Raw genomic sequence first — 23,895 nt, 5'->3', positions numbered from 1 at the left:
CTGCTGCACTCCCTCCTTCCCCTGGCCTCCTGTTACCACACACAGCCCTTGGAGAACATCAGGGCACCTCCCTCCCCAGGGAAACTTTCCACCTGGACCACCTCTGGCTCAGGGCATGGCTCTGAGCCACACCCTAATGCATGACTTCATTTAATCAGATCCCCACAATGACACCTGAGGTAGGACCTCTCAATGTCCCCGTGGTACAACTGAGGAAGCTGAAGCTCTGACAGAGATTACTGGTCTGAGGTACCACAGCTAGCCAGCAGTAGAACCCAGCTCTTGAGCTGGGCAGATTCCCTTCATGTGGTTGAGAAAGCCCCCAGTCCACAATGTAGGTCCCCTTTGTCTGGGAGATAAAAGTGGACTCTGTCCACACAGACAGGACCAAACTGTGAAAGCACTGGCATGTTCCAAAGCACCAAATGTTCCAAAGAATCTTCTGGTCTACTTGTTCTCCTCCCATGACGGGGAGCTCACTACCTCTCCAGCAGTTCCATCTGTAACAAAGTCCTCCCTTAGTCTGAGGGGGAGATCTGTCCTGCTGCCCCCTCCACCAGCCTTTGAGAGCTAGAGATGGAGGGCTGCTCTCAGCATGGGGCAGGTGGAACATTCAAACACCCTGATCTCTACCCAGGCTGGATGGGCAATTCCCAAGGGCTCAGCCGTGGGCCTGGATGTCCTGGGGTCGCAACTCTCGCTCACCCTCAGCCAGAAAGACAAGGAGAGCACGGTGCAGCAGATGCACCCCCAAGCGGCAGCGCCGGGCAGGTGGCCAGCTTGCTACCACTCCATAGTAGTGTCCTTGTTTCCGGTTAGTCAGCGTCCGGATCCCTGGAGAGATTGGGGATGAGGTCACAGGGGCAGCCTCAGCGAATCCCCGAAGAAGTATGTGACAGTGAACTCATTGTATTGCCCTCAAGCAGGGATAAACCAAAGAACAAAATATGTGCATGTGCAGGCACATAGTCAGTGTTCAATCATTGCTCAATGAATAGATGAACAGCCCTAGGAGGGAAGGGGTGAGGGAACTGGTCGGTCAAGTGCCCTTCCTGTGACCCCCACCACACAAGTTAGGCACCCACCTAGAGCATCCACAAGACACGCCTCTCGAGTGTAAGCCTCCACAGCGACAACATGCTGGAAGCAATGCAGGGAAACAACGCCGTGACCGCTGGCCCAAATGTCCAAGATCTGGCGCACCTTGGGGCAGGCCTGGGGGGCCAGGATGGGGTCAAGGGTCTGTCTCCTAATCCCCTCCTTTCTCTACCTTCCCGCAGCCTGGCTGCCCCTGCTCTGACCCAGGTCCTTATCCTCACACCTGTTTTCCTGGCCGCCCACAGTAGCCAAGGGCCTCCCAGAGATGGACATTTGGCCGGGCCCGTGTCCCCTTGCCTACATAGAAGATGGCATGAACAAAAGTCCGAAGGCATTCAGTTAGGGTCAGTGAGATGGCTCGGGCTGGCAGGTCCTGAGTCTCCCTGGATGAAAGGGGGTGGATCAGAGAGGAAAAAGTGACAAGAGTTGTCCTAGAGAAAGTCTCTAATGTCTTAGAGCAAACTTAACGTACATCCAGTGACCCCCATTCTATAGGGCAGAGGGTGGTGGCTGCTTCCCAAAGACTTGCAGCAGCCTGAATTAGATCCAGCTGCCTTTTATAGATAAAGAAGCTAATGACCAGAGAGGGCCAGTTCCCTTCTTGAGGACACAGAGCATATAAGAACCAATTCCAGAATTTTCCAGCTCTCACTACTGAGTCCCACTACTGCCCAGAGTACCTGGGGTCCAACAGCAGATATGTGAAGCTGGACTTCACGACCCCCTCCCGCCACCTTCTGTTGGGATCCGGCCGCTCGAACTGCTGAGCAAGGGCATCCTCATCTGCCTGGGCATCTGGGATTCGGCCTGTCTTCAGGGCTTCAACCAGCTCTGGGCTGTGCCCTGAAAAGCCTGGGCCTAGGAGGGGAAACTGAGTCAAGGAAGACAGGAAGGGGTGGTTCCCACAGATGAAAGGAGAAGTGGGACTGAGAGCCAGGGGTCTCCAGGGACTCCTGGAACTTCCTTGAACTCTGGATGCTCAGAAGGAACTAACCGGAAGCAGTGTGGGCTTCTTCAAGCCGGCGGAGGTAGTGTGGCCGGGTGAAGGGTGTGATGGGGCCTGGGCTCTCGCCAAGTGCCCGAAGCCCTTGCAGCAGCTCCAGATCAGACATGGGGGGGACTGGCAGGCACCAGCAAGAGGGAACAGGGTTCCTGACACCTGTGGAGCTCTCCTCATCCTCTGTGAGCCAGAGGGCGGCCACGTCCCTGTCGAGGGACCACTGGTCGTCAGTTAGGAAGTGGAAGTCAGAGGGTCCAGGCGGTGGTTCCCGAGGGGGGCGGTCGGCTGGGCTTGCATCTGGTTGGTATGTGAGAGAGGTGGAGGCACGTGGCAAGGACAGAGTCAGGGACTGTAGATGGGCATTTAGTTCAGCCACCTTGCCTGCCAGGACGTCTCCATGCCCCAGCTGTGGGGTGCCAGGAGACTTTGGCACCCTCTGGGATGGCTGGACCCGAGGCAGGAGTCGCTGCCTGGTCTGGGGCAATGACCCAGCCCAGGGGGAAGTGTGGGGGACTGGGTCCTCGGATCCAGAGGCCTCAACTGCCGTGACAAAGGAGGCATCTGAGCTATAGTTCCAATGCCCTGGGGGAGGACCCAAGCTGCCACCCTTGTCGGCAACCCCAGGGTGAGCAAAGAGGCTGGGGGATCCCGGGCCAGCCACCAGGTCCGTGTCCCTGCCATCACGTCTGCGCAGTGCTGTGGAGTCCAGCGTCACATCAAGAGGTCCAGAGGGGCTGGTGTCCAGCCCTCTTCCCCTGGGGCTTGGGCCTGGAGCAGATAAGTGGGAGTCAGAGGAACGGAGGGGGGAGCCAGAGACAGAGATGGGACTCAGATCAGCCAGAAAGAGGGGGCTCGAGTCAAAGGGAGAAGAGAGAGTGAAGGCAGAGAGAGCTGACCCAAGACACTGGACGTGAGACAGAACAAGCAGGAGACAGTGGACATCAGTGACAGAGACACACTAACCGCTGTGGCTGTGCAGGCCCCACTCACCGCCGGGCTCCGGCTCCGGCTCCTGGGTTTCTGCCCGGGTTCGGGTAGGGGTCCTGGTCAGCGTCTGGTGCTCCCTGAGGACGCGTGCACAGTCCTGATGTCCCTGCAGATCCGCCAGGTCCAGCGGCAGGAGTCCGTCCTGCGGCGGTGTGGTCAGCAGGGGGCGCCCGAGGCCCTCTTCCCTCCCTCCTTGGCGTCCCCCGCGCAGGGGCCCCTCACCTGATCGCGCAGTTCCGGGTCGGCTCCCTGGCTCAGCAGGAGCCCCAAGCCGCGGAGACAGCCCCAGGCGGCGGCCACGTGCAGCGGTGTCAGAGCTTCCACCGATCTGGGGCAGAAGCCGAGGAAAGGTCAGCGGAGGAGGGAACTCGCTCTCTGCCCCCGAGCTCCGGAATCTTGGCCCCCAGCCACCCATCTCCAACCTCCAGCCTGAGGCACCACCCTAAGAACCCAGATCCTGCGCCCTCAGGCTGGGATCCAAAACTCTGCTCTCTGACCCTGGAGAGTCTACCCCGAGATCCGAACCTCTGATCCCCACTTGGGTCCCAGCGCAATCCCATATTCCACCCACTGTCAGGGACCCTAGGCCCCGCCCTTGGATTCTCAGGTTCCTTCCCTAAATTCCTCAAGCTCCGCCCCCGGGCATCGAGTACCCACCCTTGGACATAGGGACGCCCTCTCCTTGACTCCCGGGCTTCGCCTTCGGACTCGCGAGACCCCTCCCCTGCGCGGGAGACTCCACCTCAAGCCCAGTCCCTCCTCACCGAGCGTTTGGGTCCCCGCCTCCACGCAGCAGGGCCTCGAGACATCGGAGAGCGTGTGGGTGCCGGGCTCCGGCCGCTAGGTGCATAGCAGCCACGCCATCCGCGAGCACCAGGTTGGGGTCGGCGCCGCGGCGCAACAGATCCTCCACGGCCCTGCGATCAGGGTGTCAGAGTGGACCGCAACCCTCTCCCCGCGCCCCGGGCCCTTCCGCTTCGGGTCCCCCCTCACCGCGGTTCCTCCTTCCGCAGCGCAGCCCGCAGCTGTCGTGCCAGGCCCGCAGCCTCACCCATGCCCACGCGATCCTTCGGCCCCGCGGCTCCGTCTGCCAGTTTCAAACTTCCCGCTTCGCCCTTTTACGCACGCGCTACGCAGCCCCTCTGCTCCAGTCACTGCAGCCGCTTGCCGCACGGGGGCCCCAGCCAGGCTGATCCGCGACGCACCCGCGCCTACGTCGGGGTTGGAGAGCTTCAGTGCTCGCTGCTCTGGCTCGCGATCCGCAGGGCCTGGGGCCGCGGATAAGGGCTGGGGCGGGTGGAGGCCATTATCGCTCCTCAAAACAGGGAAACGACACACCCTGCTGGAGAGAGTGGAGCTAAGACTCAGGGAAACCCGAGGAGCCCGCAGGGGAACCCTTTACGGAGGTGGCCTCCATTAGCGCGCACATTCAATTAAACAGTTCCAGCCTCCAGAAGCTCTGTTTCGCCCGTTTTCAGTCTCAGAGAGCTGGGAGTCCGTGACTTTGGGGCGCTGGGCCACTCAGGGCCTTAGTTTTCCCATCTACAAAATGGGAGAATAATCTCTTCCAGGCTGGTGATACTGAACCGGCATTTCATCACGGGCCTGGCACACAGGTGCCCAATAAATGTTTGTGGGAAAGAAAAGCTGTTGCTCAGTAAAGCTAATTTCATTTTCTATGAAACTGAAAATGTAGCTGGTGAACTTTTTTCACAGTTGCTCATTACCCAGGAAGATTGTTGAATGATGAACCTTTTGTGTCTGTCTTGTCTCCCTTCTTCTGAGGAGCATTCACTCTCTTCCCTGGTGGAGTTGTAACGCCCCCTTCCTCACAAGAGGCTTGATCCAGGCCTGCCTGGACAATCAGAGCACGCCAGGGCTCTGGCCCATGACCCATATGGGGTTGCTGGGAGCCCTCACTTCACCTGGGCTGGGGTTTGAGGAGTTGTTACAGCCATACAACCAATGGTCATTGGGTGACAATGCAGGGACAATAAGAATCCCCAATTTGGGGGGCAGTGGAGGGGGAAACAACTCAGCAAACACCTGAATATGGAACAACACGGTCCCCTCCATCAAACTGCTTTCAGTGTTTCAGCTCCAGCCAGGAATTCACTCTTTGGTGCTAAAGGAATAAGCACTTCCCAACCAGAGGGTAACTGACAGAGGATGGTCTTCCCTGCCCTTGGTCCCTGATTGGCCAGTTCTCATGCAAATGAAGACTCCAAATCCTTAGTTTGATTGGTACAAAGAGCACTATCCTGATTGGCCAGAATGGGGGGGGCGTCTCAGTCCTATTAGTTGAAATATGATCCCTGGGAACTCCTTTATAAGGGTTGGCTCAAGCAGGAAAAACACAATGTAGGAAGGCAGTTCAGTGCAAACTGCAGTTTAGCGCAGGCTTCTCCCAAAAGCCCCGCTTCCATGAGAGGCCCCTAATCAGCAATGGCTGTGAGGCCATTTGCTCTGTTTTTCGTTTTGTTTTTTGAGTCCTTTCAGCCACCACGAACCCTTCTTGGTATTTTCTTTCCTGGGGTCGACACAGCCATCTCATCCCTTTCTACAGATTGGGGGGAAAGCAGGACACCCTGAACACCAACCATGCAGGGTATTTCAGTCCATCCCAAGGGCAATGTTGTCTGAACAGCTGAATAGAGCCATTCCTGAAGCTACACCTTGGCTTCTCCACAAGAACCAAGCCATTTCCCTTTCTGTTCAGTGGGTGGGTTTTCTGTCACTTGCAACCAAGATCCCAATTAACACAAGGTGATTGGTGTAGACCTGGCTTAGGGATTCCTCAGATTTTTATTCTGATGACAAAATCACACAGGGAAGAACAAAAATTACAACTGATAAACTGGGGAGCACAATGTGGGCTGGGAAACATGGAGAATGGGGGCCCACAGTCCCTGGGATGCTTGCTGGAATCTTGGGTTTCCTTCAAGGGCTCCCAAGTACCCTGGGTACCTCCTTGAAGCTCCCTCCCCAGGGGTTCCATGGGGCCCAGTTTGAGAACCAGCACTCCAGGCCAATGGTTTAACTGTATGAGAAGGTTGGATGCACAGGGCTGGTTCAGACAGTGGCCTCCACTTCAGTGGCATCATCGTCCTCCTCCAGCAGACTGTAGGAGGCATGGCTCTGACAGGGCCGCTGCAGTGGATGAGCCAGCAGCTTGGCCATACAGTTGTGCAACTCGAGGGCTGGTCCAGCCAGCGCCACTTCATACTTGTAGCTGGTGCCCTTGGTATCCAGGCTGCCCATGAAGGCAAACATGTCCTGTGGGGTCAGGAAGGGGCAAGGGGCTCTTCAGGCAAGAGCTCCCATAACAGGCCCTCCTTGCCCCTGGAGGGTTTCCCAGAGGAAGGAACATCAGGGGTGGGTTCTGAAGGGTGAAGAAAAGTTTGCCAGACAGAAATCATTCCTTACCACCCACCCAGTGTTAGGGACACCGGGAGATCTCAGTCCTGGAGCCCCCATTATGGAGACAGTTGGATGCAGACTGCCCCCCCCCAGCCCCCATGCTGATCTTCCTTGAGGAGGAGGGAAGGCTTCCCAGGGTAGAGACTTTTGGCTTAGGTACTGAGATATGAATAGAAGCTGGTCTCAACTCCCTCTATTCACAGTTGGGTAAACAGGCTCAGAGACATAAATGGTTCACTCTTGAGGTCCCATAGATAGCTCAGAGCTAGGATGTGAATGCCCAGCAGGACCTGGAGAGGTAGGGATGGAAGGGTGCTCCAAGCAGAGGGTACAGAAAGAGAGAAGCAGATATTGGGGATGAGGTGGGCAGGATCCTATGTGTTCTCAGGGCCAATGTTCAAACAGCTCCCACGAGCTCCCAGCAGACATGTGGAAATGATTGTTGAATGACTGAGTGACCAGGATACAGGAGGTAGGGTCCCCCAGGCCCAGGGTAGGTGGGTTCGGAGACATCCCATCTATACCCACCTACCACCCACACCCGCCACAGCCTCACCTTCCAGCTCATCTCCTCCTCCTTCTCTTCAGCGCCATTGTGGATGTAAACAACATCGAAGAAGAAATACGGGCACTGGAACATTTTCTGCAGGGAAGAACACTAGCCTTTGGGACTCAGATTACCCCATGCCCCCATGGCCACAATTCCTCAACTTCTGTCTTGGACTCTGGGTACCTGCCTGTAGGCGCCCCAGATCTTATGCTCAGGAAGTCCCTCCTGGTGTCTCCCCACCCTCTCCCAGGCCTCATTCACCTTCATGGGCTCAGTCAGGGAAAACTGGGGCTGGCAGGGCGGGCGGCTATAGACGAGGATGGTGCGGACCACGTATGGGGGTGGGATCGTCTGTACATTCTCCGTGACTGGCAGCTCGGTTTTCTGTTGGCTGCACAGTGGGGGGAGGGAATAAGTCAGAGCACACTCTGGGGGTTCCCCCACCCGCATCATCACTCTTGAGGGGCACACAAGGCCCCATTTGAGCCCTCCCAAGTTCAGTGCTGCCTCTGAGCTTTCCCACATGCTGTTCCCTCTGCCCAGAGCACCTCCCCAGCCTCACCCTTCTGCCTGACCTCTCCTGTTCCATCAGGGAGGCTTTGCTAACCCCAAAGCTGGGGCCTGCTCTTGCTCTGGCCACCCTGAGCCACCCCTCGTTCATTACTATGTGGAGTTGGCCCTGCCCCACCAAGCCAGGAGACTCTTAGGCAGGGACCTGGTATTGTATGCTAAGTCAGCACACACTTCCCTACGTGGCCACAGATGGACCTCATGTTAGGCAGACTACACTAGGTCAAGGGCTGAGGTCCTTTCTATGTAAAAAGCAAGCTTGATCATCAACAAGACATCCTTACAGAAAAACAAGTAAAGGGGACAGACAAATCACTGAGGGAATATCAAATACCTTAAAAATGAATTAAAAATGTGAGGGATATAAATGATAAACGTCTAACTATTACATTGTTTTGTGCACTTCAAACTAATAAAAAAAATAAATTTAAACAAAAAAAGATATATAAAGCCACATTCAAAATTAGCCTAATTTTTTATGTATTTATGCAATAAAATTTTATGGAAATAAAATGAATTTTAAAATGTAAAAAAAAATGAATTAAAAAAAGACTCAAAGAAAAACACAGCAACATGTGACCTCTTCCATTATGACACAGATAGAGCTTTTCAGCAACATGATCAATCCTGGTGCCAGGAAAGGTAAACAGAGTTCATTTCTGGCAAAGTGCTTTGGCAATGTCTAGTGAAATTAAAAACACCACTTCCCCACCTTGATCGAGCATATCCTCCATTGCAAATTTACCTAATAGGTTCACTTGCAAAATTTGCTGAGATGTTTGTACCAAGTTAATCATGATGGTAAAGGCAACACAAGCTATGTGCCCACAATCAGGGGCTGGTAATAATGGGGGTTGGAACAGTGGGGCCCACAAGCTAAGAATGGATTTTATATTTTTAAATGATCAGAGAGAGAAAAAAAAGCAAAAGACTATCTCATGGCATGTGGAAACGATATAAAATTCAAATTTCAGTTCCATCAATAAGGTTTTACTGGCACTCGGCCATGCCCACTCTTGTCCCTATGATCTGTGGCTGCTTTCCGATTACGACAGCAGAGTCATCACGACAGAGACTATATGGTCTTCAAAGCTGGAACTATTTACTGTCTGGCCCTTTATAGAAAAAGTCTGCTGCCCACCCCCCAGGTTAAAACAATGGACTGGAGCACCATGGGATCATCAAAGGCCTAACAAGGAAGGTAAGATGCAGGAAGGGAGGACTTACATGAGGCTGAAGAGACCTTCCAAATCTGGTGGGGGTGCTAAGGAGAAGGTTGGTGACAGAGAAGAGGTGGGAGGGGTGGGTGGCTTCCCTCATCCTGATGCCAAGAGAGCCCTGGCACCTCTGAGCCTGGTGCTAGGTACCACTGTGTGGGAAATGTGCTGTGTGACCCTGGCCTTGTCACCTGCCCTCTTTGACCCTGTTTTCCTTCAGCACAGATCACAAACTAGGGGGCCGGCACTGGAGGCCCTGAAGACCCTTGGTGATTCAAAGCCCCCCTTTCCCTCAGGGCTGGCTGGGGCTGCTCGCCTCACAAGCAAAGAACCAGGGGTGTCCCTTTCCCCTCCTCCCAACACTCACCAGTTTTCTAAGTACAGGGATCATATTCTATTTAAGTTCTGCATGTGAGCATTTCATGTTCAAATTAGCATAAAATGTGCTACAGTTGTGACTTTGATTTTTCAGTCACATACTGTCATTTACTGAACACTGAGTGTATAACTGGCCCTTCATGGAGTGCTCCCCTGTGGGTGCAGTTTTGACATCCAGAGTCCAAATCAGCTGGTTTTGCTTCTGTGTTACGACTTCACTGGGACCTCATGGGATAGGAGGTTGTCTGCCTCCCATTTTACAGATGAAGAAACTGAGGGACAGAGAAGTGACTGGCCCAAGCCTGTTGCAGCAGAGCTGGGTTGCAGCATGAGCTGGCCCCCTTCATGGCTCAGACTTCCTAGGTTCTGGGGACGGCAGGACAGGACAGCCCTCCCCACCCCCACTGGGCGCCCTTGCCTGGAAGGATACTGAAAGTGGAGCAAGAAGCTGTCTCCAGGTCGTAGAGGCAGCTGCAGAGCTCACGGGGGTCTGAGGTCAGGCCAGACAGCTGTGGGGAAGTACAGGCCTCAGCCAGGTGCTCCCCTCACCCCCAGGGATCGCAGGGCAGCCTGGCCCCACCGCAGCCTCACCCAGGCAGTGTCATCGTTTACCACCACCAGAGCAAACTCATGGCTTTTGTCGATCTTGTGTTTTGTCCGCACGAACATCTCAATCATCTTCTGGGAGACGTTGAGGGCATTGGTTTTGGAGCTGGGGAGGGACAGAGAGTGAAGGGGCTCGTTAAGGAGAGGTCTGCTGATCGGGGGAGGAGTGTTCTCTCACCCGTCTATCATGGGAAACCCCCCCTCCAGCCCCACAACAAAGCCCTGAGACCCAGGTCACGCTGCAGAGGGCAGCATATCTGGCCAAGCTGACCATCTCCAGCTCTTGCCCTCTCCAAATGGGTTCCTCTCTGGCCAGCCTCGGTCTCATATCTGACCCTCATGAGGCCCCTACATACCTTCACTCAGTCATGGGTGGTCAGGAGTGCCAGCAAGGGGAAGGCAGGCTTGTGTTAAGCATCTCCCAGAGCCCCTTGGGCCTTCTCCAAGCCCTGCCACCCCACCCCACAGAGACCTAGCTACTCAGGGCAAGGACTTCCAGGTCAGCCAAGCCTGAGTCTGAATCCTGGCTCTTTTTATTCGCTGTGATGCCTTGGGCAAGTCACTTGCTTCTCTGAGTTTCCAAGTCATTGTTGTGACATGGGTGGCACATGGAACAGAACCCAATGGGCCACCACTATATCATTACCAGTTGTTGTTGTTACACTCTGATACTACCAGGCCCCAGGCCAGACCACTATGGTGTGAGTCTCAGAGAGAAGGTCTTGTGTTGTTCAGGCTGGGCCCCTCCCAGCTGTGGTTACACATTCAAGCCCCAAAATGTCCCTCTCACCCATTGAATGACTCCAACTTTGGCAGTGACATTTCCTCCGACAGGTCCAGGCAGATGATCTGCAATGAAGTTGGAGGGTAGTGAGGGCACTGTGACAGGCAGTGCCTGGTGACTGGATGTTAACACCAGTCCCCACACACTTGGCCCTCTTTAAGCAGCCCTGTCTGAAAAGGAGCTAGGATGGTCCCCAATTCCCAGCCACGCCATCCACTTTGGAAAGCAATGGCTAAGGGGAAAGAGCACTGGACTAGGAGTCTAGGTTGATGCGTAACTAAGTCAACCAGAGAACATCTGACACAGAAACAACGAAACAAGCGTACAGTGGGTTGAATTGTGGCCCTCAGAAGATACATCCTCTTAGAACCTCAGAATCCTGACTTTATTTGGAATTAGGGTCTTTAATGATGTAATTAAGGTAAAGATTTTTGAGATAAGATCATCTGATCTAATGATAAGTGTCCTTATGAGAGACAGTAGAAGAGATACAGAGACAGAGGGGAAGGTCATGTGAAGATGGAGGCAGAGATTGGAGTGACACAGCCACAAGCCAAGGATGCCTGGAGCCACCCGAAATGGGAAGAGGCAGGAAGGAGCCTCCCCTAGAGCCTCCGGAGGGAATGTGACCCATTGTTGTGGCTTCTGGTTTCCAGAAGTGTGGGAGAATAAATTTCTGTTGTTTTAAGCCACCCAGTTTGCAGTACTTTGTTGTGGCAGCCCTAGGAAACCCATACAAAACGACTGTTTGCAGAGTGAATCCCAAAAGACAAGAATGTTAACCTTGATCGAGCATATCCTCCATTGCAAACTTACAAGGTTCCCCAAAGCCTCAGAGTTGATGGCTGAATTCCCACTTACCACCTTCTCTGGACAGTTGACCCTTGGTGTCCGCACCTGGACTTCAGGGGCTGGCGGGGGCACCTGCCAGGGCTTGGGGCCAGCTCCCGGAGGGTTGGGGGTCCCATCGTCAGCACTGGCCGCCTCACCCTCACCCTCACTGCGGCTGCCCACACTGGCCTGGGCCCCCAGAGCCCGGTCCTCAGCCCCCTCAGGGTTGGAGCGCGTGCGGGGCCTTGGCTCCACTGACTGCTCCTGCTCCTCCTCCTCCTCATCTTCCTCCTCTTCCTCTTCTTCCTCAGTGGGGCTGCTGGGCTCCACCACCTCCATGGCTCCTGAGTGGCTGAATGAAGCAGGGATGGATAAAACCAGAATCCTTCCCTTGGGGATTTCAGAAACATTTGATTACCAGGCAGGATAGGGCACAAGCTGCTTACTGACTATAAGAGTCACTCCTCTCAGGGCCTCGGTTTCCTCATTGGTAGAATGGGTGCTTTACACTTATCACTCTGGCATCCACTGACTTAAGGTAATAGTCTCCTATTTATTTATTTTTCTGTAGGGCCAATCCCATCCCTGCCCCTTGGTCAATGAGCATAAGTGGCTACTGTGAATGGCTCAGAGATGGGGACACGATCCAATACAGACCAGTGAGAAGCAGCTCTGAGACTTCCAATAGTGTAGGGGAGAGGGGCTCGTTAGAGTTGCAGAGCTGACAAGATGTAAATGGAGAGCTTCCAGGAGCCTCTTTAGCCTCCAAGAGGGGAAAGAAAGCCTGCCTGAGTGATACTCACCCAGAAAAGATCAGACAGACTTCTGAGCACTTGAATCCAGCTATGCCTGGAACCAGTCCGATACGCCACTAACTTCCCTTTCTTGCTTGAGCCAGATTGAGTTGTGTTTTCTGTTACCTGAAACTGAAAATGATTTGGTGAACAAAGGAATAACGTCTGGGCTTCTTCTCAGTGGGCGCTGGGCTGCCTAAGGGGTGTCTGTAAAAGGGAAGGGCGCAGATCTGGGTGTTACAGGTCTCTTTGAGGAAAGAGAGGACGCCAATGGAACGGCTTGCCTAGCTGGGCAAGGGGTGCGGGCTGCCCGGGATGGTGTCTGAGCGCCTTGCAGCTCCCACAGCCTCTAAGGAAAACAAAGCCTTAGTTGCAGCAAGAGGGATGGAGACCAGAATGCAGGAAAAACCAGAGCTGAAGGCGGAAGCTTCAAGGGAGGCGAGGGGCTAGATCTCTGGGGTTACAGGACCTGGGCCTCTGGAGACGAGAGCCGCAGGCTTTCACCACCCAACTCTCTGCTCACCGTAGCCTGAGGCTCGCTCCAACTTGGCTGCCGAATCACTAGGAAGCCGCCATCTTCGCAGCCGGACGTGGTGCCGCGGTAGCCGCGACGCCTCCTGGGAAATGTAGTTCAGCGGGCTGCAGGGAGAGCCGAGCGACGAACTGGACGAGGCTGGAGAGTCTTGGAAGTTGATAGGCTGGGACTGCGCTAGGAGGTGGGGTTTGGAAGGTGATGGAGGGGAGTGGGGCTGAGTGGGGATGGATCTGGAATGTGATTGGCTAAAGCAAGATGAGGCAGAGTTTTTATGTTTCTGATGGAATCATACTACTCTGGTCAGCGCTTCTACCGTGTTAGGCTGAGACGAGGCCGAGTGGACTGGGGTTTTCGATAGACTAGGCTCAGAAGGGTGGAGAAGGCCTCGTTTGCAATGTGATAAACTGAGTGGGACAGAATTGGGCGGGATTTAGGGGAAGAAGAGGGTTGATTGGTGATGGGTGGAGCTGACTTGGACCTCAGTGAGGGGTGGGATTTTCCGGACTGAGGTGGGAGTGGTCCAGACCCCAAAGCCCCTCCCAATTACTTAATTCTTATTTTACATATATTTGCAAAAATCAAAAATACTAAGTCCAAACTATTTCAAACCATCTTTCCTTTTTCATGCACTCTTCTCCCCTTAGCCCCATAATTATTTAAAAACCACTCTGAGCCTCAGTTTCTTTATTTGTAAGAGTTAAGCTTGCCCGCATCTGCTAAGCTCTGATTTAATGACAGCCGGGAGGGGCTGTGTAGGCGAGCCTTGAAGGATGGAGAATTTGCTGGAAAAACAAGAGGGGAAAAGGCATTCCAGGCAGAAGGAACTGGCTGGGCAAAAGTCTGGAGGCTCGGAAGAGCCTTGGAGTGACAGAACTTCTCACAGGTTAATAAGGCTGAAGCAAAGCTAAGAGTGAGGATTTCAATGCCCCTTCGAACCCCAAGTCAGTAAAGTACAATTTCTTTCCCTCCGTAAGCAGGAAGATTCAGCCTCATAGGGTCTGTCAGTGGGACCTGGAAGATTCCGGTTACTCCAGTCTCTGCACAGTTAATCCAAGTGCAGAAGGAAGGACAGGGTGTTTCAGGCAGAGGTTAGAGCATGGCCAAAGGTCTGGGAGCGTGAGAGAATTGAGAACCTTCGGCTGTTCATGGAGGGGGCCATTATGGCTACAGTGTGGCGGATACATGGGTGCAAGAGCAGGCATAATTTTGAAGGGCCTTGAACGTCAGGTTGAAGAGCTTGAAATGTTTCCCGAAGACAATAGGGAATAGTGGAGTGTGTGTGAGCAAGGGAGGGAAATAATAAGATCTCTGTCTCTGGGGCCTGGGTGGGGAAGGAAGTGGACGGGAGCCCAGAGAGGGGTATGGGCTGGCATCTAGGTGGGACAGTACCGGCTTGGGCTGTGACTGTGGATGGAAACAAGGAAGCCCATTAGAGGTGGATGCAGGAAAAATGGGCAGGATGTAAGGACTATCTAAGGCTCTGAGGAATCCAGCATTTATGTAGGAGAAACAGCAGCTAGCAGAGGAAGCAGAGATAGGACTGCCAGATAGGTAATAGGGAACAAGGAGTGCATGTTATGTATGATTCAGTTCTCCTATGGTGCCTGGCCGTATGCAAATTGCTTGTGAAAACTCCCAAGACACTGTAGAAACAAGCTGTCTTTATCCCCTAATTTACAGATAAGGAAATTGAGGCTCAGAGGTGGAAGAGCTAGGGCCTGAGGTGAAGAGGGATGGACATCTCGGGAGCTGGACACGTGTCCCCCCACTGGGACTACAGGAGGAAGGCGCTGTCCTTGAGGAGGAAACTACACAATAACAAGTCATGTGACCATAGGAGGGGGCTTCCTGTTTCCCGGTCCCTCCCAGGCCAGCCTTGGCCAGCCCTGTCCTGAGCAGGCAGTAACCAGAGTGACCCCAAGAGTGTCCATGGACTCAGGCCTCTGACCAAGATGCTACCAGAGGAACAGAGAAATAGAGCCAGCTGAGGGGAACCAACTCCAGGTTCAGGACCTCTGGTTCAGGAGCCCTGGGGAGGAGAGGACATTCTTGAAGTCCTTGTCTTAGGCTCAGATAGGGAAGGGAGGGGACACCAAAGCAGTGAAAGATAAAGGAGACAGAGGAGGAAGGGGAGGTCAGGGCAATCTTGAGACGTAGTGAGCTGTCTGTCAACGGAGGCATTCAAATGTGTTAAATCAACGTTGACGACTCAAGATCTCTTCTGAAGGGGGGAAATCAATGTCCATTTCACAGAAAAGGAAATTGAGGCTGTCGTTTGCCCAGGACAACAAAGGCAAGAGCTGAGATCAGGTTGTGGTTTTAGTGGGGAACGAAGGAGGAGGATTCAAAGAACACTGATTTCTGGAGAGCGATGAGTGCCAGAGCCACACGGCCCCGGAGCCGGCGAGGGAGGCATGCTCCACCTGTAAGTGTCCTCCCTCCCTGCCACAGCCAGCTCAGTGGGACCCCAGAACCCAGCCCTGCCTGGCTCAGAGCTCAGCACAAGTGGTCATTTGCAGGGTGAGCTGGACCCTGTGGCAGAAAGTACAGAGGAGGCCGAGGCAGCTAGTGGAAACTCTGAGCTGGGCCCTGTGCCATCGCAGGAAAGCTGCAATCCGGAGCTGCTGGGCCCTGAGGAGGAGAGTGAGCAGGGCCTGGGGAGCAGGTAAGGCCCTCTTGGTCTGTTGCCTCTACTTGGCTCTTTCCCACCCATAGCTCTATGTGTTTCCCCCCATCCCTGCTCACACACACACCAGGGCCCCCCATTGCCCTAATCAGCCTGACTTACAAGCCCCTACATGATGCAGCCCTGACTGTGACACAGCTGCTGTGTGCCAGCCACCTCAGATGTCCCCATTTCCAGAACCTTCCATTTCTCACCTCTTCACAGAACTGACAAAGAATCTGATGGGGACTCTAACAGGGGCCTGGCTCCAGCCCCCGAGGGCCCTCATGAGCCTGCAGAAGAAGCCCACCAAGCCCCAGAGACAGCCCCATGGGATGGGGAGACTGTCTCCTCTGGACCTGGAGCCACTGACGTTTTTCAGACTCTCCAGCATGCTCTGAGCTCACTGGAGGCGGCAGCTGCTGCCTGGCGCTGCCAGACCCTGAGCTGTCCTGGGCCAACAGAGGCAGAGGGCAGAACGGAGGGTGGACCAAGTCCCTCTCTGGAGCAGGAGGGGGCAGGAGGCTGTCAGCAGGAGGTGGCCTGTCTGGCTGAGAAGAACGCCTGGCTGCGTTTGGCCCTGGGCAATCGCGAGGTCGAGCTAATCAACATGCAGGCTTCCTTGGAGGCCATCCAGACAGAGAAGGAGATGCTGCAAAGAGAGGTGAGTGGGGCAGCCCTGCCTCCCAGGGCTCCCTGTCTGAGGGAGGAGGCAGCTTGGCATAAGTGATGTTCAATCACTTGTTCATTTGAAAAACGTTTATGCAGCGTTGACGTCTGAGCCCCAACAGACGCAGGTCCCTTGCAATGTTAGTCAAGGTGATCAGGGAGGCCTACGGATGAGGTGACACTTGAATAAGGACCACAAGGAGGTGATAGAGGAGCCATGCAAAGACCTGGGGGAAGAATATTCCAGGCAGAGGGAACAGCATAGGCAAAGGCCCTGAGGTGGGAGTGTGATTGGTGTGTTTGAGAAGCAGTGAGGAAACCAGTATGGGGGTGAGTGGGAGGAGATTAGGGCAGGAAGACGAAAGGGCAGTTCCTGCAGAGCCTTGAGGGCTGTAGGGAGGATTTGAGCTTTTGTTGGGAGTGAGGTGGGAGCTTCAGAGTGCTCTGAGCAGGGGAGGGTGGCGACCTGATGCAGGTGTTCAAGGCCACCCCCTGGCTACCATGGAGGAACAGGGTGTGGGGGTGAGGGTGGAATTATTGAGATTCGGGAGGAGGCCCTGGTCCCATTGCCAGATGGTGGAAGTTGTGGAGGTGGTGAGAAGTGGGCAGATTCTGGGTGACGTTGAAGGTGGAGCTGGCAGGTGTGGGCATGAAGACGAGAGGAGTCCTCAGCATGTGGATGGAATCTAAAGCCATGTGGCTGATGGAGGTTGCAGAGAGCAGGCCTTCATCTCCAGGAGGCAAGACTGGGGCTTTGGGAGCCCAGAGCAAGGGGTGGGGCCCACTCCCCTACAGAGTAGGGCCCATTTCCTGGCTGGACAGAGGAGTTGGCTTTTTTTTCTTCTTTTAATTTCACCCCCACTCTCCACTTCTGACAACCTCCAGTCTATTCCTATGAGTTCGGTGTTTTGTTTTCTGTTTAGATTCCACGTAAAGTAAGATCATATAGTAGTTGTCTTTCTGACTTATCTCACTGAGCATAAGGATCTAAAGGTTCATCCATGTCGCCATAAATTGCAGGATTGCATTCCTTTTCAAGGCTGAGTAATATTCCTTTGTATATCTCCGTCTTCTTTATCCATGTATCTATTGACAGACACGTGAGTTGGTTCCATATCTTGGCTATTGTAAATAATGCTGCAATGAACAGAGGGGTGTACACATCTTTTTGAATTAGTGTTTTTTGTTTCTTTTGGATAAACACGCACAAGTGGGATTTCTGGATCCAATGGTAGTTCTATTTTTAATTTCTGAGGACCCTCCATACTGTTTTCCACAGTATCTGTACCCATGTACATTCCCAATGGTACACGAGGGTTCCCTTTTCTCCACATCCCCACCAACATTTGTCATTTCTTGTCTTTATGATAATAGACATCCTAACAGGTGTCCGTGATATCTCATTGTGGTTTTGATACGCATTTCCCTGATGATTAGTGATGTTGAGCACCTTTTCACGTCCTGTGGGCTATCGGTATGTCTAAAGAAAGAGAAATCTTAAGTGGCTATGTGATTTGCCCAAGGTCACATAGTGAGGGATTTGGCGCAGTGAGTATCTGGGGCTCCTGCCTTCCAGATGGGGTTCTTGCCACTTCCCCAAGAACAGATCTTAGGGAGGGCTAATGAGTATTTAGAGACCTCACGCCTGACATCCCCCATCCACCCCAGGTTCAGGAGCTGCAGGATTCCCTGTTAAGGATGGAGCCCTTCCCACCTCCCTCCTACGGCCAAGCAGGTGGCTCAGGCAGTGGTTCCAGCAGCTCTGGGGCTGACACAGAGCCCTGGACCACTCAGGTGAGTGTGGGAAACTCAAAACCACCATCTTGAGATCCTTAGGGTTTGGGGCCGTGAGACTCAAGTCCTGGTCATGCGATCCATCAGCTTCTGGGGTTGGGAAAGCCTAAACCCATGGTGCTGGGCTGTTGATGACAATCTGGGTGAATCAAAGTCCCCTCTTGCTGCAGGACTCCTTCTCCCTGTCTCACCCCCTGCTCCAGCGCCTCCAGAGTGATTCCAGTGCCCAAATCCATGGGCCTCTTCCCACCCAGCCCCTTGCCCCCGAGACACACATCATGGAAGCCCAGATAGAGCAGCTCCAGGGGTAAGAGCCACAAATGCGGAGCTCGTAAGGGCACGGCGCCTCCTCCGCTGGGATGTATACCCGAGAATGTGGAGCTAGAGTGGGGGTTGGAGAGGGGGGAGGAGGGTGGAAATCAGTGGATCCTGACTGCCTGACGAGTCCTCTTTCTTTCCGTCTTCCCTACCTTTGGAGTCAGGAACATCCAGAAGCTCAAATGCTTCAACCGTCTGCTATCAGCTGTACTCCAGGGATACAAGGGCTGGTGTGAGGGCCTCAGCATGCAGCGGGGCCAGCGGGAGGCTGAGGCCACAGCATTACATCTGGCCTTGCAGTACAGGTCGGTGCCCCCCTTCGTTATGTCCCTGGCCGGGAATGGAATGGGTGTGCGCAGAGAACGCTGCTCATCCACCAAGAAAGGCAGGGCCCCCCCCCGCTACGTGAGCGTTTCCCCCCACCACAGAAATTAATTGAAGGCAATTTTAGTCCAAGGGTGCTGAAGGGCTTTGCATGCCCTCCCTGGGGTGGGGCTGGGAAAGCAAGTGGAAATATCACCTATGTAGAAAGGTGGGGCGGGGTGTCCTGGAGGCTCAGAACCAGTGTCCCACAGTGAGCACTGTGCAGACGCGTATGCAGTTCTGCTCACTCTCCGGGATGTGTACTCGGGAGCAGAAGAAGTCCCCAAGAGTGACCTGCAGGCAGCTGAGAAGGAGGCTCAGAGGCTGCTGGCCCAAGAGAAGTCTGCCATGGATGGAGGGACACTGTGGGGTCCCCAGCCAAGGTACCTCTAGGGACCCCGGAAACTGGGCGGGCCAGGGAATGGGGTCCTGATTGGAGAACAGGACTCCCAGAGCTGGCCCTGTGGAAACCTGACTGGAATTGGCTGGTTACTACTCAACTAATTTGTCATCGTCGTTGACAGCCATTGGGGTTGGTATATAGGACCCACCAGGGTTGGCATGAAGGTGGATGATGGCTCACGGATTAGAACTGGCATGAGGTGCTTAATGGGGTTGTCATGATGCTGTCAAATAGGGCTGGTAAGCCGAGCGATGATGCCCATTGGGTTGGTGTGATGGCATCCACTGTGTTTGCATGAGAGACGATGCCCGTTGGTGTGATGGTATTCACTACGTTTTCTTTATGGATGATGGTGCCCATTGGGGTTTATATTATGGTGCCCTCCATGTTGGTGAGACAGCACCCACAACAGGTGGCATAGGACCCATTGTGGTCAGTGAGATGGAAGATGATGGAGCCCACCAGGGTTGGCATGAAGTTAGCACAGCCATGCCTGCTAGTGTTGACAGCCCTCTTCTGTTTTCTGTAGCCCTGAGGGCAGCAGTGTGGATAGGCCCACATCACAGGAGCTAGCTACCCAGCTCCGAGGCTATGTCCAGCGTCTCCAGGAGCGCCGTGCTCTGGTGAAGATTCCCCCGGAGCCTGGCCCGACCTTGGCACCCATGCCCACTGTGCCCTGTGCAAAAGCCATGGTGCAGGCCATTCTGGGGACACAGCCTGGCCCCGTCCTACCCAGGTTGGAGAAGATGCAGATCCAGCAGGACCTGGTGGCCACACGGGTACACACGGGGGTGGTGACTGTGACAGTCTTTCCTGGTGGGACGAAACCCTTTGCTGAGGCTGAGAGGGATGTGATTGGGGGACTAAGTACCAAAGGAGCGTTCTGCTGGGCTGGGATCAGGCTTCCTGAGGGAGGAGAATTGGGGCTGGAGTTTTGAGGGATGAAGAGGAGTTTGTCCTTTGGAATTCAGTTTCTCATAAGACTTTGAATCTAGCTTTCAAAACTACCCTTCCTATGGAAAAGAAATGGGGCAGGGGACACAAAATCCGAGGTTTGTAGCCTGGCATGAAAGACGTAAGGTTCTGGAGTTGGACAAACTCCAGACCCTTTCACTGAGCTGCTATTTAACCTTGTCTAAGATACACACCCTCTCTGAACTGCCGTTTATCTACAGTTGTAGTTTTTAATGAGAGGATGATATTTTCCACCACACAAGATCATGGTGAGGGTTTCAGTTCTTGCCCACATTCAGTGGCTGCCTCTTGAGGCTGCAGTTTTCCTAGCAGTTGACCCTAAAGGCACAAATTCTCTGCCCGCCTTGGTTTCTCAGGAGACGCTGGAAGACCTGATGCTGAGGTTACAGCTGGTGAGGCGGGAAAAGCGGGGTCTAGAGTTGCGGGAGGCTGCCCTCCGAGCCCAGGGCCCAGCCCATGTGCTCCTGCTGGAGCAGCTGCGGTGGGAGCGGGCACAGCTCCGGACGGGTGGGGCCAACAGCAGTGGTGGTGACAGCAGTGGCGGCGGAAGCAGTGGAGATGAGGAGGCATGGTCCCAGGTGAGCGACTCTGCTTGGACCTGGTAAGGAAGCAATATACTACTGGCTAGGTGGCTCTGGCTAAGCACAGCCCCCTCGGAGCCTCAGTTTCCATTTCTGCACAAATAAATGAGTTAAATGGTAAGCTGCAGGTCAAAGTTCACACTCTGTACTTTGGGCTTTCTTTCTTCGAGGGTATTGAGCTCGTTAAACTCCAAAGGATTTAGTGTCTTCCACTTAAGCCTGTAACTCCTTCCTAGCCCCCAGGCCTGTTCATACTACCCCCTCTCTACTCCAATAGCCCCAGCCCATGCTTCCTCTTTTCCTAAAGTTTGGTTCTAGATGCCTCCCTGAGTCCTTCCTTTTTGCCCCTTGCTGTATTACCATGCCTGCCTTCTGCTTAAAGCCTTCAGTGGCTTTCGCAGCCCTCCTTTGAATCATCTCTCCCACCTTCATGTTTTTGTACCTGCTGTGCCCCTGCCGGGATCATTGGTCGCTTCCCTTTTTGTCTAGTTAAGTCTTTGACTTACTGCAGCTCTGAGCTCAGACATCACCTCCTTCAGGAAGCCCTTCTGAATTGCCTTCAAATGAGATCCCATTATTTATTTCCCTGGTTAGAGGGTAATTTTGTCTTCATTGGGATATCTCATTAGACTGGGGTGTCTGTGAGGGCAAGGCTGCCACTGTCTAGGCATCTTCAACATTCAGCTTGACCTGAGCACATACTTGGCCTTGGCCAATGCCACTTCTCTTCCTTCTGCTTCCCTCAGGGCCCTGCTGTCCCTAGTGGCAGTAGGGGCACTGGTGGAGATCAGATGGGCAGAGTTCAAGATCCAGAGGAGCTAGCTCAGCAATTGTCGGCATCACTCACCCGGTATGTTCCTGGATCCTGGGTTGGGGGATATGTTCCTGGGGGTGGTGATGGTGGTGCATATGTGAGAGTCCTTGGGGGTGTTGTATGCAGCAGCACCAGGCTGGGTGTGCGTCCATGTACAGGTACGCACCCATGGAAACACTGTGGGCAGGTGGATGGAGGGAGGGAAGATAGGACTGGCTATGGCTATCAGCCCTTCTCTCCCCACACCTGCACCAGGGCCCTGGGCCTGCGAGAGCAGCTGCAGTCTCTGCGGCAGGAGCTGGAACAGGTGGCTCAGAAGGGGCGAGCCAGACGTGTTCAGAGTGCTGAGCTGAACAGTGATTTATGTAAGGCTCACAGGTGGGTCCCCCTGCCCTGCACCTCCCCTGGTGACCACAGGAACATCCCTGGCTCTCAGCTTCCCTCCTATAAGGTGTTTCATCCCATACCTTCTTTGGTGCCTGATGTGTGTCAGCCCCTGCTGAGAGATGCTGGGACCCCAGGAAGACCAAATCTGGGAGTACACAGCCCCTGTCTTGGGTAGGGTGGGGGGCTGTTTCCTGGCTCAGTACCCTTACCCCCTCTAGCACCCTGGTTCTGGCCTTTCGGGGAGCCCACCAGAAGCAGGAAGAGCAACGGCGGAAGCTGGAACAGCAGGTGACACTAATGGAGGCCAGACAGGCAGAGGAGCTGGCTGTGTTAGAAGCCACAGCAAGAACCCTGGGGAGGCCCAGGCCACCCCATCCACCTTCCCGGCCAGGGGAGACCTTACTGTAGGCTCTGTACTTGGCTGTCATAAACTGTCCTGGAGTGATGTCATGTTGTATGACTTTGCATATTGAGGCATGTTCGACGTGATGGGGGCTGATAATGCCTGGGTTTCTTGGGCCTGATGGGGAGTTGGCAGGGCGTTTGAGAAAGATTTGGTGTCTTTGGTCCAGCACCATGTGGCACGTGAACGGGGTCAGTAGGGTCATGCCAGAGGCAGACTGGGCTGTGGGGATAGGGTCTCCAGGGCTGGGTCAGTGAGGCTATATATATAGCCAGAACTGAAATTCCAACTCTCACCTGTTTCCAGAAGCCCAGGGAGGGGCACACCTTCTCCTGCATCCCGAACCCTGCCCCACTTCCCAGGGAGATGCTGGTTTTGGCCTGGCAGATGCTTCCAAGAGGAAGATGCCTGTATCCCAGAAGGAAGACTGAGGCCCCCACAGTTCCGGGTGTGGAACGATAATTGGAAGGGCAAGTGCTCTCTCTGGTTGCAGGTAGGGGAGGAAGAACTTGCAAGCAGAGAATGTGGAGCTAAGGAAAAGGGCTTAAAAACCTGCAAGCAGAAACTCAGGGGTCTATGCTACAGATGCTGAGTCACTCAGAGTGGGTGCTAATGGTGTGCATGAGGCACACTCGGGCGGCAAGGGCTAAATTTTGGCTTTCACCATCAGGCGATGGAAACTGGGAGGTGTGTCAGGTTAATAACAGGCATCGGATTAGCATGTCATTTGCATAGGCCATACCCCCGTCCTTCCAACCCACTCAGGCTGGGTCTTGAAACGGAGGCTGGGCGAACCCAGCAGCCCGGCTTAGTGGCCAATTGTCCCCTCCTGGACAGTAGCTGAAACTCAAGCTGGTGTTTAGCAATATTTTCGTTCCCACACTGGTGGTGGGGCCGTTTACCAGGCCTCACCTGTACAGGTGTATGTTGGGCGGCTGCCTCTAGCGGGGTAGGGCAAGACTGGCCTGAGTTCAGTGCCGGTCAGCCGCCTGGCCTCAACCCGGCCCTCCTGACCCACAGACGCCTGGGGAGAGTGCTGGCGCTGGTGACGTTCGCACCCCCGTGCACTCTGTGGACTGAGGCCGGCTTGGAAGAAAACAGGGAAACTGAGGCAGGCAAGGTTGCCCATGAGGGGGGTCAGAGGAGCCGACCTTATTCTCTCTTGTCCCTCTACCCTCCTCCTGAGTCTAAGACTGACCTTAGTCGCCAGTGCCACCAGGTTGCCCGTGGGGGGAGGGGAGCAAAAGGGGACAAGGTCACCTGTTGGAAGGTGGGGAAGGAGTTCCTGCTGGTGGAGGAGTCAGAGGTCAGTTCTCAGGCCGACTCGAGCAGGGTCTGGCCGTTCCCACGGGGTGCCCCAGCGGCAGATGGGCCCAGGCCTCTTTGTCCCCAGTCTGCGGCCGCCGCAAGGTCAAATGTCACCGCGGGGCCGCGGGCAGGGGTCATGGGGGTGGAGCCGGACCTCGACTCCCCTCACCGCAGGGGGGCCCAAAGGAGTGCTGGGGCGGTGGAGCTCCTGGGAAGGGGCGGGGCAGCCGCCCGGGATCTGGATCAACTCGGGGGTGTGAGATCCGAGGCGGACCTTCTTCCCCTAGTCTCTAACCCAGCCCAGCCCATCACTTATGAGCCCCCAACCCTAGGCTTGTGTACTTCAAACCCCAGTTCCCTGCTTCTTCCCCTCCCCCAGCCTCCTCCTCTCCTTTCTAAGTCTCCCTTTCTGAGACCCCTCTCCCCCCACCAAGGGTACTGGAAG

At 54.5% G+C, this 23,895-nt stretch overlaps 3 protein-coding genes across 11 annotated transcripts; 1 reads left to right on the top strand and 2 right to left on the bottom strand.

Annotated features, from left to right (window-relative positions):
- Positions 1-661: 661 nt before the first annotated feature.
- On the bottom strand, positions 662-4,140 carry ANKLE1 (ankyrin repeat and LEM domain containing 1; the record flags this gene model as incomplete). The annotated part of the gene is made up of 9 exons (XM_081076978.1): positions 662-834; positions 1,086-1,215; positions 1,322-1,481; positions 1,779-1,956; positions 2,093-2,866; positions 3,089-3,227; positions 3,308-3,413; positions 3,850-4,002; positions 4,079-4,140. The coding sequence occupies 9 exons, from the start codon at positions 4,138-4,140 to the stop codon at positions 662-664; spliced, it is 1,875 nt and encodes a 624-aa protein (XP_080933104.1).
- Positions 4,141-5,856: 1,716 nt separating this feature from the next.
- Positions 5,857-12,897, bottom strand: BABAM1 (BRISC and BRCA1 A complex member 1). Of its 4 annotated transcripts, none has more exons than XM_081077452.1 (10): positions 12,759-12,897; positions 12,245-12,367; positions 11,472-11,793; positions 10,617-10,675; positions 9,812-9,932; positions 9,651-9,729; positions 8,853-8,877; positions 7,317-7,446; positions 7,062-7,148; positions 5,857-6,361 (listed from the first exon to the last, which is right to left on the bottom strand). In XM_081077452.1, the coding sequence occupies exons 3-10, from the start codon at positions 11,778-11,780 to the stop codon at positions 6,158-6,160; spliced, it is 1,014 nt and encodes a 337-aa protein (XP_080933578.1). In that variant the 5' UTR covers positions 11,781-11,793; positions 12,245-12,367; positions 12,759-12,897; the 3' UTR covers positions 5,857-6,157. The 4 variants fall into 4 exon arrangements, with proteins under 4 accessions (XP_080933578.1, XP_080933579.1, XP_080933581.1 ...); XM_081077453.1 differs by having other exon boundaries at positions 5,858-6,361; positions 11,472-11,831; positions 12,759-12,896; XM_081077455.1 differs by having other exon boundaries at positions 5,858-6,361; positions 11,472-11,831; positions 12,245-12,361; positions 12,759-12,889.
- A 1,761-nt stretch (positions 12,898-14,658) lies between these two features.
- Positions 14,659-23,247, top strand: USHBP1 (USH1 protein network component harmonin binding protein 1). 6 transcript variants are annotated; one of them, XM_081077451.1, is made up of 13 exons: positions 14,659-14,774; positions 15,094-15,195; positions 15,290-15,435; positions 15,661-16,099; positions 17,773-17,898; positions 18,069-18,205; positions 18,381-18,521; positions 18,792-18,962; positions 19,512-19,761; positions 20,314-20,535; positions 21,285-21,388; positions 21,608-21,717; positions 21,958-22,183. In XM_081077451.1, the coding sequence occupies exons 2-13, from the start codon at positions 15,142-15,144 to the stop codon at positions 22,029-22,031; spliced, it is 1,974 nt and encodes a 657-aa protein (XP_080933577.1). In that variant the 5' UTR covers positions 14,659-14,774; positions 15,094-15,141; the 3' UTR covers positions 22,032-22,183. The 6 variants fall into 6 exon arrangements, with proteins under 6 accessions (XP_080933577.1, XP_080933574.1, XP_080933575.1 ...); XM_081077448.1 differs by having other exon boundaries at positions 14,661-14,774; positions 21,608-21,730; positions 21,958-22,185; XM_081077447.1 differs by having other exon boundaries at positions 14,666-14,774; positions 15,024-15,195; positions 21,608-21,730; positions 21,958-22,185.
- The last annotated feature ends 648 nt before the right edge of the window (positions 23,248-23,895 follow it).

Source organism: Rhinolophus hipposideros, assembly GCF_964194185.1.
Source record: "Rhinolophus hipposideros genome assembly, chromosome: 16".
In the NCBI taxonomy this organism is placed as follows: domain Eukaryota; kingdom Metazoa; phylum Chordata; class Mammalia; order Chiroptera; family Rhinolophidae; genus Rhinolophus; species Rhinolophus hipposideros.
This window is presented reverse-complemented; position numbering and strand designations above follow the sequence as displayed.